This window comes from Danaus plexippus, chromosome 8, assembly GCF_018135715.1.
Source record: "Danaus plexippus chromosome 8, MEX_DaPlex, whole genome shotgun sequence".
Lineage (NCBI taxonomy): Eukaryota > Metazoa > Arthropoda > Insecta > Lepidoptera > Nymphalidae > Danaus > Danaus plexippus.
The window spans coordinates 6,585,007-6,601,219 of record NC_083542.1 but is presented as its reverse complement, the minus strand read 5'-3'; the positions used below and the strand labels follow the sequence as shown (position 1 = coordinate 6,601,219).

General features: G+C 30.5%; 3 protein-coding genes across 3 annotated transcripts; 2 read left to right on the top strand and 1 right to left on the bottom strand.

Annotated features, from left to right (window-relative positions):
• The first annotated feature begins 4,684 nt into the window (after window positions 1–4,684).
• On the top strand, window positions 4,685–15,834 carry LOC116771356 (hepatocyte growth factor-regulated tyrosine kinase substrate). Its single transcript, XM_032663201.2, has 13 exons — window positions 4,685–4,840; window positions 5,085–5,169; window positions 5,264–5,367; window positions 5,962–6,122; window positions 7,691–7,806; window positions 7,927–8,047; window positions 8,116–8,223; window positions 11,064–11,211; window positions 11,653–11,813; window positions 12,219–12,352; window positions 13,502–13,628; window positions 13,720–13,917; window positions 14,018–15,834. Exons 1-13 carry the CDS (start codon window positions 4,807–4,809, stop codon window positions 15,377–15,379), a joined length of 2,859 nt encoding a protein of 952 aa, XP_032519092.1. The 5' UTR covers window positions 4,685–4,806; the 3' UTR covers window positions 15,380–15,834.
• On the bottom strand, window positions 8,359–8,785 carry LOC116771376 (U6 snRNA-associated Sm-like protein LSm5). The gene has a single exon (XM_032663224.2). It carries the CDS (start codon window positions 8,683–8,685, stop codon window positions 8,398–8,400), a length of 288 nt encoding a protein of 95 aa, XP_032519115.1. The 5' UTR covers window positions 8,686–8,785; the 3' UTR covers window positions 8,359–8,397.
• On the top strand, window positions 9,045–10,777 carry LOC116771366 (targeting protein for Xklp2-like). Its single transcript, XM_032663212.2, has one exon. It carries the CDS (start codon window positions 9,164–9,166, stop codon window positions 10,607–10,609), a length of 1,446 nt encoding a protein of 481 aa, XP_032519103.2. The 5' UTR covers window positions 9,045–9,163; the 3' UTR covers window positions 10,610–10,777.
• Window positions 15,835–16,213: the final 379 nt, after the last annotated feature.

Below are 16,213 nucleotides of genomic sequence, written 5' to 3'. Positions count from 1 at the left end.
GAACCATAGTTTGTACAATTTACTCCAAATTTCTTCTATGTTTTAAAAAGCTGTGTCTGGTAAAATTTGAATTTGCTAAAGTTGTTCGATACGAAAAATAATTATATTTTTAATCAAATTTTAAAATAATGTAGCTTCTAGATTGGTCTATAATCAAGGCAAAAAGTTTGACAAAATAAGCTCACTGCCATCATTGAAAATTAGTCAGAGATTAAACAAAAAGTATTTTATGCAAATGTACAAGTTTCGTTCTTGAAAGTACCAAGTAAGTAGTTGTCAAAGTCAAAGAAAAAACTGTGATAGTCTTTATTCAAACCTGATACAGTTGATTTGTTTGTTGCCTTGGTTAGCAAAAAAACATTACAAAGTTTATTGATCTGTAAAAGGCGAATCAGCGTTTCATTTCAGCATTATCATAAATAAAAAAACTATATATTTCAAAACGTTATCGACTTCTGAAATCCAATCCCTTGATACATTTAATTTATGCTGAATATAACAAAGGTTTATATTCTAACAGTACTTAAAAAACATGTTTGTTCTTAAATTATCAGTAATACCTAAATGGAGTGAGTTTGTCTTGTGACTATAAACGCACCTATTCCGTTTACTGTCAGGATAGCTGAGTTAAATAGAAGATTATCCAACAATGTAAACGGGATGTTAGCGGCCAAGGTAACACTTGCTTTGTGTGTCTTAGGGATTGAACACATGGCAATGTCGTTCTTTTTTTTATATTTCATATCATATCTGATATACAAACCAAAAATAATGTGCACAATCCTTATAATAAACTTTATTTTATTCATCGATAGAACATAAAGAAAAAGTTAAATAAATACGAGTAGTAAACCCATCCAACCTGACAAATGGAAGAATTAAATGAAATGTATAACTTTATTTCAAAATATAATCAAATATACAATAATACTTTTTACATACTTAACTGTTCTATATAATAAATAGATCCACAACATTGCAAAATAGTATATTTCGTTACTTAAAGAAATTATAACCATCAAAACAATATTTTAATTTAAAGAACACATGATAATACAAATACTATAGACAGCCATATTGTATATTACGTGGTAATAATTTTCATACAAACCGTCCCCTTGCAATTATCATCCGACGTGTCATAAAGACAGATCATTTCATTCAAGAGCAGGTCATTATCAAATCAGTCCCCATTGTCATTGCTCTTTCGACTGTCACGGCCGATGCTCTTTCCGACGGCCTCAGGTGCATCCCGAGGGTCCTAGCTGGAAATGAATGGGTCCTAAATGAAAATACAATTGACACTCCATTAAATAGTTAGTTCGCACCTGCTCTTGTACCGTTAGCAAAAATTTAACTGGCTGAATATTTTAATCCATTGTCAAGAAAAAAAACGAATGTCCGTACAATAGCAGCCAAGAGGCCTTTATAAGCTTTTTTATTGCGTTAAAATTAGTGGTCTATTTAATTATAGTTATTATTACATACGGATTCATAAATTTTCAAGCGGTACACAATTTTAAAGAATTTTTTTTCTTAATTTTTTTTTATAAATTTCTGGATATTATTATGTTTTTATTGATTTTTTTTTCTTTTATTTTGTTGTCGTAATTAATGACAATTTAGATGAGGACTTTATAGTGACAGATTTCATAGGTACATGAAATATTAAAGAAGTTAAAAATACACAGATCGTCCAACAAATAAAAAAGTTGACATTTAAAATATTCCACGATGCCAGTACGAATTAAGCCATAGCATAAAAACAGAGTTTGAAATATTTGACAGAATGGGTAAATTCACACTCCTTAAACCGTTAATCTTGGGTTATTATAAAGGTTATATATGGAATTAGTCTCTCATTAGGATTGATCGAACCCGACACCAGTCTGCGATAATATTTCCCTCTCATTGCAAAACTGATTTAGATTTTAGAGTGAGGCTTTGACAGCAAAATTTCCTTAAAATATTTTAATATAACTTATCGCTTATTAGAGACTAGGACTTCTATGGAAATGGTAATATGGACATGCATTTAAATTGTTAAATTGAGGTTAATATTTGTTAATTTAAAATAGGACTTTTACTTAAAGCTGCTTTTAAAATTTATGGCGGATTTAGACAAACAACTTATTTAAAAATGTTAATCATGCTGTATTAATACAATTAACATAATGGTTAGAGGCCAGGGAACATCAGAATAATAAGATTTATATAATTAAGCTGATTAAATATATGAAAATAAACTATAGACGATAGACTACGCGGATTTTATTATTTTTATTTTATATAAACGACGGGAAAATGTAAAAATAAAATAATAAAATGTTCACTTACATATATCCGAAAAATAAATTTTAATTTTAAATGTGTACATACTCGCTATACTCTAAAATATCATTATTTCTACTAATTTTATCATAAGTGCATCGTTAAACTAAAACCGGACAGTTTTTTTGTGTTTTTTCGAATTTATATAGTATAGTATAGTATGATAGCATCGTCTTATGAATATTATTTAAAAAACTTTAAATAGTAAATAGTCCCGTGTTAAGTTTAACGAAATAAACTTGCGGTTACTTTACAGTTCTGCCTAAAGTATGAAGGAATGTTATGTAGTATGGGTAATTGGTCATGCTTAACTTACTCACAACACTCATAACTCAACTTAATAATTCTTTCTAGAAACTAACTTACTTTTTCTCTTATCTTTAGGATCTATAATAGGAGCCACCGTTAAATAAAAAATTTAATTGTAACTATAGCAAAATAAAAATTAATAGACTATGACAGATTAAAATTACGAGTACATCATATATTTTCGTAAACCATAAGTGACATACCCGACATTTAAAATAATGAAAGAAATAGAACAGTAATTCGAATAACTGATAAAATATTTTAAAGTTTTCGTAACATTTTTTTTTTCGTAAGATTTTCATAGTTTCCATGAATTTGGAATTAAAATTTAAGTTAAGTAGGTACTTACGTCAATGGCTACTTTTCTCAGAATAGTTGGCAAATATAATTAATAGGATATTGATTTAAGATGTGGATTAATTATCAACACTAGTTTCCTTAACTCCATGATATCCTTGTAAATAACCTTCAGCGCACTCAATTGTATTTCGAGGGTTGATAGTTTTAGCTTTATCGCGGTGAGACTTCTTTCGCATGCTTTTATATCACTGTCCAATTTGAGGATACTTATACGATTTTCTTCAATTTCTTTCTTAAAGTACAAATGGATCATCATTGCTTGTATACTTACAACACGTCTCAACTAACACAATCATACATTTTCACTAGTAAAGCAACTCAAAGATAACAGGATTCGTGTGAATCAGTTATAAATAATCTCTATACTTTAGATAAGACGAAAGTATGAACGATAAGTGGGTCGCATTAAAAGTTAAAATTATTTTTTTTCAGCCAAGTAAGGTGGTCGTTCCAAATTATTCAATTATTGACACAACAGTTAAGAAAATAACTTGGATAATAGAATGCTAAAAGTTATATCTGTTTAATATAAGACCTATCATTGGAGTATAAAAGAAAAAGAAAAGAAATATTTCAAGCGGCAGTGTCATTGGCCGAATGAAAAGCGGAGGCACTAGCTGCTTTCACCATGTCTTCTGTAACAGGGCGGAAAAACAAAAGTTTACGGAACATAACATTCAGCCACTGACCACATCTTAAACAAAGTTTTAAATCTAAAGCGTTTACATATTATAACATTCCTGAGTACCTTCAACTACTTTTAAAATAATTTATCTTTTCTAATTTCCTTCCAAACTTACATGTTTAATAGGAAAAGACAGCACTATAAAAAGTATTTACTATTTTAAAAGTCATCAACATAAAATAAAGATAAATTTACAACAAATGAGATTCAAAAAATATAATGAATGAGAGCGATCGAAAACAAATAATGTCCATTTAGAAGTAAGGGAAATATTATTTGCTAGCGTTAAATTATTGAATGCAAAATAAATAATCGAAATCATTTAAATTTGAGAAATTAATGTCAAACATACATGAAAAGTATAAGACTAATTAATATACTAGTAACAAAATTAAAAAAAAAAACTGCTTTTTAAAAATCTTATGATAGCTGGACTTATTTATTTCTCAGAAAGACATATTTTTGCTATTTATTTCCTAAATAAAATAAACATAAAAATCTTTAAAAAAGACTAACTTTTTCTATTTAACGGCTTAAAACGTTATTACATGATTTATACAATGTAAAAAGCTTGTCGCAACATTTAAAAACTCATATTTCCCTACTTTGTTTCAGTACGTTAATGATAACGATCAATACATCAAGTTTCTTAATTAACTTCATTATTACACAAGTAAATTTCGCCTGATATTTGATATTTATTTTTTCTCAAAATCAATTAAAATATTTTTATTTAAATAGTTTGATTTGTCTTTAAAAAAAAAGGTTTTTTTCAAAACATAATTCAATGGTTTGGCTCGTCAAAACGAATATAAGTCATATTATATTACTTATCTCCTTTTAAATAAAACGTTCTTGTATTTAAAAGGAAAAATAAATAGTGACATTATAATGAAAATAATATTTTAAGTGACGTATATTAATTAATATTTTATTTCAGTTTTACGTGAAATGGAAGTAGGGATCGAACTGACTAATAACTTGACAATCAGGTTAGCCAACCATTAAAAATAGTAACAAAATTGACAAAGTGAGCTGTCATTTTTCTGTCCATCGAAGAAATCATAGTTGATTTTCTAAAACAAAACTTTGCTTGCTGGTAACGTTTATAAATATTAAACATGTTTCGAGCTAATAACTTTGATAAATTATTAGGTAAGACTCTTTAAAAGAAGCATCTTTATTAATGTAAGATAAATTCTGTCGTAATAAATTTATCATAATATTGTTCTTTATATTTAGTCAACGATTCTATGTAATTTGCATTACTTTCTTTTTTATGAATACGAATTTAGAGTAATTTGTTGGAACACAAAACGAAATTCTTTAAAATTTTCCTTATAAAAAGAATGAATGTCATTCCTATTGTTATGATGAAATATTTTCCAATTTGTTCTAGATAAAGCGACAAGTAATCTACGCTTGGACCCCGATTGGCCCTCTATCTTACAAATATGCGATCTAATTAGACAGAATGACTGTTCGTGAGTAGCTTTCATCATTATTCAACCCCATTAATGGAATGATAAATTCAATGTCATATCAATTTCAATGGCTTACATATAATTTTATTTTTAGACCAAAATATGCAGTGGCTGCTGTTAAGAAGAAGTTGTATTCACAGAACCCCTACCAAGCTATGTTTGCACTTTTGACTCTTGAGAGTATTGTTAAAAATTGTGGTAAGTTTATCAAGACATACATTTTTGCAATAATTACTCAGACACATACCTTAATTAATTTTAAATCATATCTCTAGCAAATAATATAATATAGTGAAAATGTTGAAATCATTTAAATTATAATGTGGTAGTAATTGTGGTCTATAAAGTAATGATAAGGTAGATTTGCAATAGTTAGTTACAAGGCTTTTGAAAAGTAAAAATCTGTTTTCAGAATTTTAACTTCCTAAAAATATTATTGTATAAGTAGGTATGAGTTATTTTACCTGTTTTCTTAAACAATTGTATTGGTTTTAAAAAGAATTGAGGATATCGGTACGCTTTTTATTCCTTTAAGCTCTAAAATAAAAACCACTTTAAAACAAAATCCCGAGATACATCATATAAAGTTAACACAAGGATTATATAGTAAGCATTCAAAAGTCTTTATTAAATTTTATGAAATATTTATAATTGTATACAATTTTGTAGAAAAATTTAAATATTTTACTTATTACAGTACTACCTTACAGTTACACTTATCTATAATATTAATGTCATATTTTATATACATGCATGTATATATCTACACGCAAGAATGATTTTATGTGACAGGATCTGGAGTTCATGATGAAGTCGCATCGAAGGCGTTCTGTGAAATGCTCCGTGATCTCGTTAAAACAACCCAACATGAGAACTTGAAAACCAAGATATTGGAATTAATACAAGCTTGGGCATTTGCTTTCCGGAACTCACCAAAATATAGAGCTGTACAGGTATGTAGATCTAATAATATAAATAGAGGTGTCTTGTACACTATACCAACATAATAATAATAATAGATTTAAAGCTCATTTGTGTTTTTCATATTACACAATATTAATTTTTTTCTGTTGTTCGGAAGTTACATATATCAATATCTCTCATAATATTAATTACAACTGAATTTAAAACCAGCATTTGGTTGTTCTTTTCCTATTAGTTATATTTATTGCATGCCTTAATAAAAAAAAAACAATTCTGTCTGTATCTAAGAAAAACAGACTCTATATTGACACAGTGTAATGGTTCAATAATGCTATTGTTTGTAAACAAACATTTACTGTTGTTAGTTATGGAAAAATTTTCTTGTTATCTGTGAATATAAAACTGTTTTGATTTCCCCAATACAAAATAAAATTCAAAATTAACAAATGCATGTTGTAAATGAATCTTATTAGGGTAACATGAAATTTTATATAAAAACATCCACTTCAAATTAAAGCAGAATAACTGACTTGAAGTGATTTGACATGAAGTGAATATTTTCAGCATTAATACAAAGCATATATATTTAAAATTTCTATAAATGTGGTTTTACTGAATAAAATATATATATATATTTTAATCCTAACAGAGAAGCCAACAAGTAGTAGGGATGGGGATAAAGTGACTTATTATAAAATGAAAAAAATCGAATGAATTGTAATATTACATTTCCAATAGTATTCATAATTAATAGATTTCTGATTAAAAAGTGGTTTCTAAAGAAGCAATTTATTTTTACTCCAATAATTATAATTCATTATCATTGATACACTCCACGACTAGAAAACAGAATATAAGAACAAGCCTTACCTGATAAAGAAAAATTATTTATTTAATATTATTATACATATCACAAGCATTCTTGATAAGAGCCCGAACAATTTTCTTATATTTATAATGTAAAATAAAATAGCATAGGGTTATCTATGTCTGTGTAGTGTGTGTGATGAATGACTGACAAGTAAAATGTATTGCTTATTGATTTGTGTTGTGTATAATCAAATTAAGAGCTCACTAGCTGAGCTTCACTTATAACCTATAGAGAATTATCCTAGTGTTGAGTTTAAATTCATCTCTAACATACCTTTATTTAAATATTGACAAAAAGTATTATTATAAATATATCTATGTGTCTATCTGATTACCAATTGTAATAAATCAGTTTATTCTGCTCACAAAGTGAAGTCAAAGACCTCAATTATTCTTAAGTACGTAATATAATAAATGATAAAATGTACGACTAGTACACAATACTCATTTAACTGCAACAGGCCTTGTAATCGTACAAACATAATAAACCTAAACAAATCTAATGTTCGAGATATAAAAAATAATGCTGCTTTGGTAAAATGACGTTTCACATTCATTATCATATTTATCAGTCATTACCTTTGTCATGTGTGAGTCACACCTGTCATAAAACATTACAGTTAGAACTTGTTGTGTAAAACTTTAACAATTTTTGTATATATCATTCTTCTTTGAAACATCTATCAGAGGTTAAATACTTTTTTTTGTTTTATGATATCGTTACTAGGACACTGTGAATATACTGAAAGCCGAAGGTCATAAGTTTCCACCGCAAAAAGAATCTGATGCAATGTTTTCTGCGGATACAGCACCAGAATGGGCTGATGGTGAAGTTTGTCACAGGTAGTATTTAAAATTTTCTTAATGATTTCAAAAATATTTTGAGCAATTATCCTTTGTTATAAAATTTTAAATAACAATATTGTTAAATGTCTTTATAAATTGGATTTTTGTTTTATTTAGGTGCAGAGTAGCATTTTCTCTTATGGTTCGTCGACATCATTGTCGTGCTTGTGGTCAAGTGTTTTGTCAGCAATGTAGCTCCAAGACATCAACATTGCCGAAGTTTGGCATTGAGAAAGAAGTAAGGGGGTGTATATTATACAAATTATGATGTTTATTTCGAAGAGCATAATTTATAATTTTCTTTAGGTCCGAGTGTGTGAGGCTTGTTATGATAAAGTAAGCCGTCCACCATCTTCAACAGCAAAGTTGGAAATTGTAGATACTTCTAGTGACTATGGACCAGCCCAACCCCAAGTAAGTAACTGAATTTTTCATGTATATATTGTTTTAATTCTTGAAATGATATCAATTGAAATTATGAGTGAGGTTAGTACACATAGTTAACTTTGATTTATTTATAGGATAAGGTTTCTGATTAAAAAGCAGAAGTTAAAAGAAAACGTTTATTATTACTATATTTCTTAATAGTTATTGTCCCTCATAAGATTCGCCAGGCATTTCACCTCCTGGTACCAACATGGCTATATTGTTTCCATTAAGGAGAATTTGATCTAATTTAGTAATTTTTCTTCCTTCCGGTGTAGATTCATATTCCGTTACATCGTCTAATAACATATTTACAAAATCGTCGAAGCCCTGTAGCGTTCCCACCATTTCTTTGTCGTTTTTCATTATTATATGAATTCGTGATCCAATACATTTGTCTACTAGTTCTAAAGGTAGCAAAGTATTAGGGTTTGGAAGTGCTTGTGTCATATTGTTATTCCAGTTTCCTCTTTAACAGTAAAGTTTTTAATTATGAATATAAGGGTAAAGTTGATCATTGATCATTTGATTACTGGGTGGTGACATTTGACGTTTCCTTATAGCTGTCATATTTATAAACTCGCAATTGTTTATGGTAAAAAATTGAAAAAAAGTTGAAAGTTGGTAATCTTTAATTTAACAATAATTTACATATATATATATATATATATTAAATTTAAAAAATATTAATTTTAGTAATAAATTTTTCTCATCGATGGATTTTATTACTTAGCTTTGTTTTGAACAAAATGTCTATGGACCTGGAATCCAATGCTTAAGAATAGTTAAAAAATATATATTTGAATCAATCTGTGACAATTGACAGCGGTTTGCATAATATTTTTCAAATGCATTTAAAATAACGGTTTGACGTTGAACAAAGTAGGATTTAATTGGATTTTGTTTTAAGTATTTCATTGAGTTTACCATGTCTAAAAATTTTATAACAAGATATCGAGGTGAAATTTACAATACACCTACTGGAAAATTATATATCAAAGATGAACCAATCTCACCAACTGAAGAAGATTTTGGTGTTCACTATAACTTGGACTATCCCATAGAAGACAACTATGCTATGAAAAAATCACTTTCTATGAACGACATAGCTTCGCTCAGAGAAGATTTTTTAAAACTTGAGGTTACTAGTAACCAGGATGATATGTATTCTAGATACAAGAAACATTGTGAAACCCAAATGCTATCAAAAACAAAGTTTGTTTCCGTGGCCGAAGCAATATATCACTATCAGAGAGATACACCAGACAGGTTTCACTCATCCAGACCTCGCATATTCCGTCCTCAACGTAACACGGGACACACTGGACTGACTGTGCCCCAATCACCAATGTTAAGATGTAAGGCTCGTTCTCGCCCTCAACATGTACTCTCACAGAAAGAAAAGGAAGAAATGGAACTTCAAGAAATTAAGAAATTTAAAATAAAGGCTAATCCTATTCCCAAAAGTGTAATTGAAGGCCCTAAGCATCTTCCAGAAGTGTCTAAGAAGCCTATCACAGTTCCAGAACCCTTTAATCTGACTGAAATACAAAAGAAGGTCGCTCAGTCCCCTGACCATGTTCAAAATTTCAAGGCAAGACCTGCACCTAAACATATTCTAGAGAAACCACATATCCCTACTAAGCCACCATCATCTTTAACAAAACCGGTTAGCCCCAAATTTCATTACAAGCGAGCAAATTCCGCCGATCACATCAAAAATGATATTAAAATTAGTAATCCACCTGTTAATGCCAAAAAGGCAGAAAAGTGTGAAAAAACTGTACAACGTCTTGGTCCTGTGAAACCTGAACCATTTTCGTTTGAGAAGAGAGATGAAGAATTAAAGAGGAAGAGAGAAGAACGCATCAAGCAGCAGATGGAGGAGGAACGGAGGCTTGCAACTCAATTCAAGGCCCAGCCGTTGCCAGCGGCTGTGAAGAAAAGGATGCAGAATGTTCATTCTAGTCATCCATCAGATGCCTCATCTGAAAACAAAGAAAACCAAACCCATGCAAAATTTGAAGCAAAACCTCCAGTTGTTCTCTACAAGGAGCCTTTCAAACCGGTACTTAAACCAGTCCAACTGAAAAAACCGATGCCATTCGATTTAACAACAACAAAGAGAGCTGCTGAAAGAGAACTGTTTGAAAAGCAATTGAAAGAGAAAGAAGAGGAAAATGAAAGATTGAGACTTCAAAAGGAAAGAGAAAAACAAGAGGCTGAGGAACGAGCTATAGCTGAATTAAGAGCGAAGCTGGTACATCACGCCAAACCAGTACCAGCATTACACCCATTCATTCCTGGAAAGTCTGATGCACCTATAACAGTTCCAGAAACACCTAAATTTGTTAGAAGAATGAAACAACATTAACTAGACTTTATTTTAGATTTTTATTGATCATGAATATCTTTACTTTTAGACTAATTTAGTTTCTAAATGACATGTTCTTGTTATAAACTTGTCTGTAATTATGGACTGTGCCAATTTTTTAAAATAATGGGCTGTAAATTTTCAAACTGAATATAAATACAGAAAACATTTTTGTTTTATTTTGTTGTGACCCAATTTTAAATTGATTATAATATTAATATTACATAAGCATATCCATTACATTGTTAAACTACATACCAAATTTCCAACTAATTTAATTTTTATTTCAAATATTGTTTTGAATACCACCTAAGATACTCTTTTTTAATCAAATGAAAAACCTTCAAATAAAAAAAAAAATTAGTTATTATTAAAAATGTAGACTGTTTTAATTTCTTCTCACAGTTACATAATGTATCTTTGCAAATTTAATAAACTGTTATTTCCTTCCTAGAAACGACCTGGCAAGTCAGCTGAGGAGTTGCAGGAAGAAGAGGAGTTGCAACTAGCCCTGGCCCTCAGTCAGTCTGAAGCTGAACATAAGGAGAAGGAACGAAAGTCAAGATCTTACATCGCACCAGAACAAACACTACATCCTACCAGTAATGTTTTATAAAATTAATAAACAATCTTCTCTCCTACTTGATGTATGAGTAACAAAATATATTCCAGTTTAGGCCTGAAATCCAATATTGTGTTGTTGCCAACTATCATTCATCACTTAATAGTTACAGGGTTCGTTAAATTCAATAAGGCTTTAATATCTTTGAATTACTCAACCTCATTGATGTATATACCTTTACCATTAATATTTAAAACCTTACAAAAATATGTTTATATAATAACAACTTGAATTAGACAGTAGTCAGATACAAATAATTTTCGATATTACTTTTATTCTACATATAATTTTCCACTATCAGCATTTGAATGCCATAGATTTTGTCCATATTTGTGTCTATAAGTTTTTGGTTTTAAATCTTAATAAACATAAACCACCCTTGATTATACTTAGAAGTAAATATAGATAATCATAATTTCAGTTTCTCCTACTCCCTCGTCTGTGAGTGCGTCCCCTGAACACAGTACGGCTAACTCGGAACTGTCCCGCTACTTGGACAGGAATTACTGGGAACAAAGACTGTCAAGGGATCCCGCTGCACCTACAGCTCCCTCCTCGCACGCCACCAATGAAACTCCTGATGTAAGTAGTAACACTTATTATTAAATACTAAAGAATATTTTTTTTTGTAAATGTTTTTACGACTCTGGATATGAGTCCTTTTGAGACTACAGAACAAAGATGCTCTAGTATTGCCATATAAATGTCAGGTAAATGTTTTCCTTGGTCTAAATTTACAATCAATTATTAATCTGTCTAATGTAAGCTTTTTATTCTTAGTATTTTCATTCCTCATACTATTTACCACTCAGGTTCACTTAAATATCAATATGGTTTAGCTAAATAAAACTTCACGCATTTTTTTCTTTCTAGTTTGACTTCCATAATTTAAATGTGATTAAACAAAAATTCTGCAAGTTTTTCTTTAAAAACTCGTGTTTTATTAAATACGAATAAATTTCTTAATATAATAATATAACATTTCAGCAAGATTTCACAAAACCTTCAACTAGTAAGGGACAAGAAGATGAAGCAGAGGATAAAGAGATTGACGAATTTGTCGAATCACTCAAATCACAAGTGGAGATATTTGTTAATAGAATGAAGAGTAACTCGTCACGGTAAGTTTGAATTTTTAATTAGTATGCCTTTATGCCAGGGTAGAGCCTTTAAAATTAATAAAAAGTGAAAAAAATATATAGTAGAATGAAACCCATTAAAAAAGGAGGGGAATATTATAAGAATTAAAGGAAAAATCATTTACGGGCGATCTGAGGTCGGGAAGGGTATGAGGGTGGGTATTTAAAGGTAAAATATTTGTTTTCTCGACTTCCGGCAAAACTAAAATTCCTAATGAAAAATGTTATATGGCTAAGACGTAGGTAATTAAAAGATCTAAAACTTTTGTATTTACACTTTTTTCATATAACTTCCTCGTAGGATTTTTCTTCAATATGGGAGCAATTTTCAGAACCATGACAATTTGAACATAAATTTGTGCATTTCAAACCATATTTTCGGCAACCACATTTTAAACTGTTATATGCAGTTCCACAGCTGCAGCAAATAGTTTTGAGCAATATTTCCGGAATTAAATCCTTTTGCAAAATTAAGGAGATTTTTTAATCTTGCACTAAAATATCATTTAATTTTAATCTTTAGGTCACGTTAAGCATACATATTTTCTTAAGAAATTATTACTATTTTTATGATTGCATTGATTGATACAGATACAAATAGACATAGTATTTTATATGTATATAATAATTTAAAAAAAATCGAATTCGAGTTATTTCTATTTTTTACATTTTCTGAGAAGATTTACTATTGTAACATATATATATATATATATATATATATATATATTCACCATCAGAAACACCACCTGGTTTTTTTAATTTTTCACAAGAATTTTGAGGTTATATGAAAAAAGTGTAAATACAAAAGTTTTAGATCTTTTTATTGCCTACGACTTTGCCATATAACATTTTTCATTAGGACTTAGTTTTGCCGAAAATCGAGAAAACCCATTTTTTACCCTTAAATACCCACCCTTATACCCTTCCCGACCTCAGATCGCCCGTAAATTATTTTTCCTTTAATTTTTATAATATTTCCCACCTTTTCTAATAGGTTTCATCATACTATTTTTTTTCTTGTTTTAAATATTATCGACATTGGGCTATTTAACTAGCTAGTAATTCAAAATATACAGAAAATTTCAGTATAAAAAGAACATATTTTAATATTTAATCCCATTTTGGTTTCAGTGGTCGTTCAATCGCCAATGACACGTCTGTGCAAACATTGTTTATGAATATAACAGCGATGCACTCGAAGTTGCTGAAATATATTCAACAGCAGGATGATAAACGAGTTTATTTAGAGAGTTTGCAGGTACATATTTGAAAAAAATGTAAAGTCATAATAGCTATTATTTATGTCTTGCGAGTAATTTTAAAATAAACTTTAATGTTATTATTACTAGGATAAGATCAGTCAGGTGCGTGATAGTAGAGCTGCTCTTGATACTCTTCGGGCCGAGCACGCGGCTAGACTTGCCCAGGCGGCTGAGGCCGCTGAGAGACAGAGACAAATGCAAATGGCCGCCAAGTTACAGGCAATGAGGAAAAAGAAACACGAGTACTTGCAGTACCAAAGACAGTTGGCACTGCAAAGAGTTCAGGTATATAAATAACATTACTGAATCTTGTTATTTTTTTTAACAGTAATCAGAATTATAATTCAAGCAATGAATTGTTAATAACGATTTCTGCCTGTTCCAGGAACAAGAAAGGGAAATGCAAATGAGACAAGAGCAGCAAAAGCATCAGTATATGATGTCAGCCAACAGTGGTTTTTACATGCCTGGTGTTTCGATGCATCAATTCCAGCCTGGTTATCCCAACCAACCAATGTACGCCAGTTCTCAATTCCATCCACAAATGATGTCCCAAGCAACAACCGATGGTTCCATGCCTTTACCTGGACAACCACAAATGTCACAAGCTAATATACCCGTGAATGTGAATCAGATGCCAATGTCCCAATCTATGCCACCCATGACAAATACTTTTGCTATGTCCACATCCGGTATGGGAATTAGCCAACCTGGTGGTCAATCTGCAATGAACCAATCTAATGTAAGGCCAGTAATCAGCCAGCAATTACCTATTCAACAGCAAATGATGATGCAGCAAATGCAACAAATGAGAATGCCAAACCAACCAGGTGTGCATCAAATGATGCAGCAAAATGGCCATCCTCCCCAAAATATACAAACACAGAATCAACAGTCCTCTCAGCAAATTCAGAAACAAAATGTCCCGAATCAACCTCCCAGCTCTATGATGCCTCCAATGGCAATAGGTCAAGCAAACATAAATCAACCTAATCCTAGTAACCCAATGTTTGGGATGCAAATGCCAAATATGAGAATGTCAATGATGTCGGCCAATCCACCCAGTAATAACCAACAAGTCCCAGTTCCTGGATATCCAATGCATGTACAAAACCCGCAAAATAATCAACCAACTGGGACTCAAATGTCTAATGTGCCTCAAATGCCATTACTAGGCCAACAATTACCAATGCCAAATCAGCATATAATACAAGGGCAGCCCATTCAAGTTGGTCAACCTCAAGTACAACAAATGCCACATCAACCACAAATGCACCAAAGTCAGTCATTACCACAAGGGGGCCAATCTCAGGGACCACAAATGCCACACCAACCACAAATGACCCAAAGCCAAACGTTACCAATGCAAGGTCATCCCTCACAAACACAACCACAACAAAATATGATGATGCAGCATCCAGGTCAACCTTTGCAACAAGGTCAACAGATCTCTCAGACCAACACACAAGCTATGAACCAAGGCCAACAAATACCGAACCAGATGCCAGCTAATATGCCACAAATGATGCAAGGTGCTATGCAACATAGTTCACAAATGCAGGTTCCCACAATGTCTAATCAGGGTCAGCAACCAGTACAACAGAATATGCAAGGTCAAACCATGAAGCAACCATCTTTCGGTAACGGCCCTCCAAACCAACAGCCTGTGAACAACCAACAGCAAGCCCAAACCCCATTAAAGTCTGAACATAACAATAATACTGCAGAGTTGATAAGTTTTGACTGAATCAAAAAATTCAAGTCCGTAATAGTTTTATTTATTAGTATTGTTAAATGGTAACTATAAAGGTTATTTAAATTAAATATTTTCGCAATAACTCACTTAGGAATATGTCATGGTGTTAAATTTTGTGATAATTTTAAGAATATATTATACTCAGCTTTCAATATGTTGACCTTTTCAAATTATAAATTAATCTTATCTTAGACAGCAAAGTTCATCACAAAGTTTCAAATAATATATAACATTATTTGCAAGTGGTAGCCAATTTAGATTTTAGATAAAAGGCCTTGTAATCTATGTAAATGTGCTAACTGTAAAAATATGTGTTGGTATTTAGCTTATTTAGAGAAATAACTAAAGAAGATAGAAATTCTTATTATTATTATTCCTGCATATTGTTGTTTTATATTATTTACAAATAAGTTATGATGTATAGTAATAATAAATATCCCTTAAAATTGATTTTTTTATTTGTCGCCGACTCTTTCAATAAATTGCTTCAATTATATTATTTGGCATTTGTCATTACAAAACGTTTGAACAACAAGAAATCTTAAAATTCATTTAGACGTTTTAGAGCTTAGCAAGTATATAGTAATTAATTATTATTTAAAAGTAGTTGTTGCACTTAACTTCACCTGAAAATAGAGCAGTTGCAATTACGATGAAATATTGCTTGTTTTAGTAGTAATTACTTGTTTTGTAAATTCTAAGACGATTTTAACGAAGATGTGAATTTTTGTTTGCTTCTACTATCTTGAATTAATGATCCTTTCATTCCCTTTTGCACTGTTACTTTGGATTTATGGTAGGTATAGAACATGAAAAAAGAAAGTC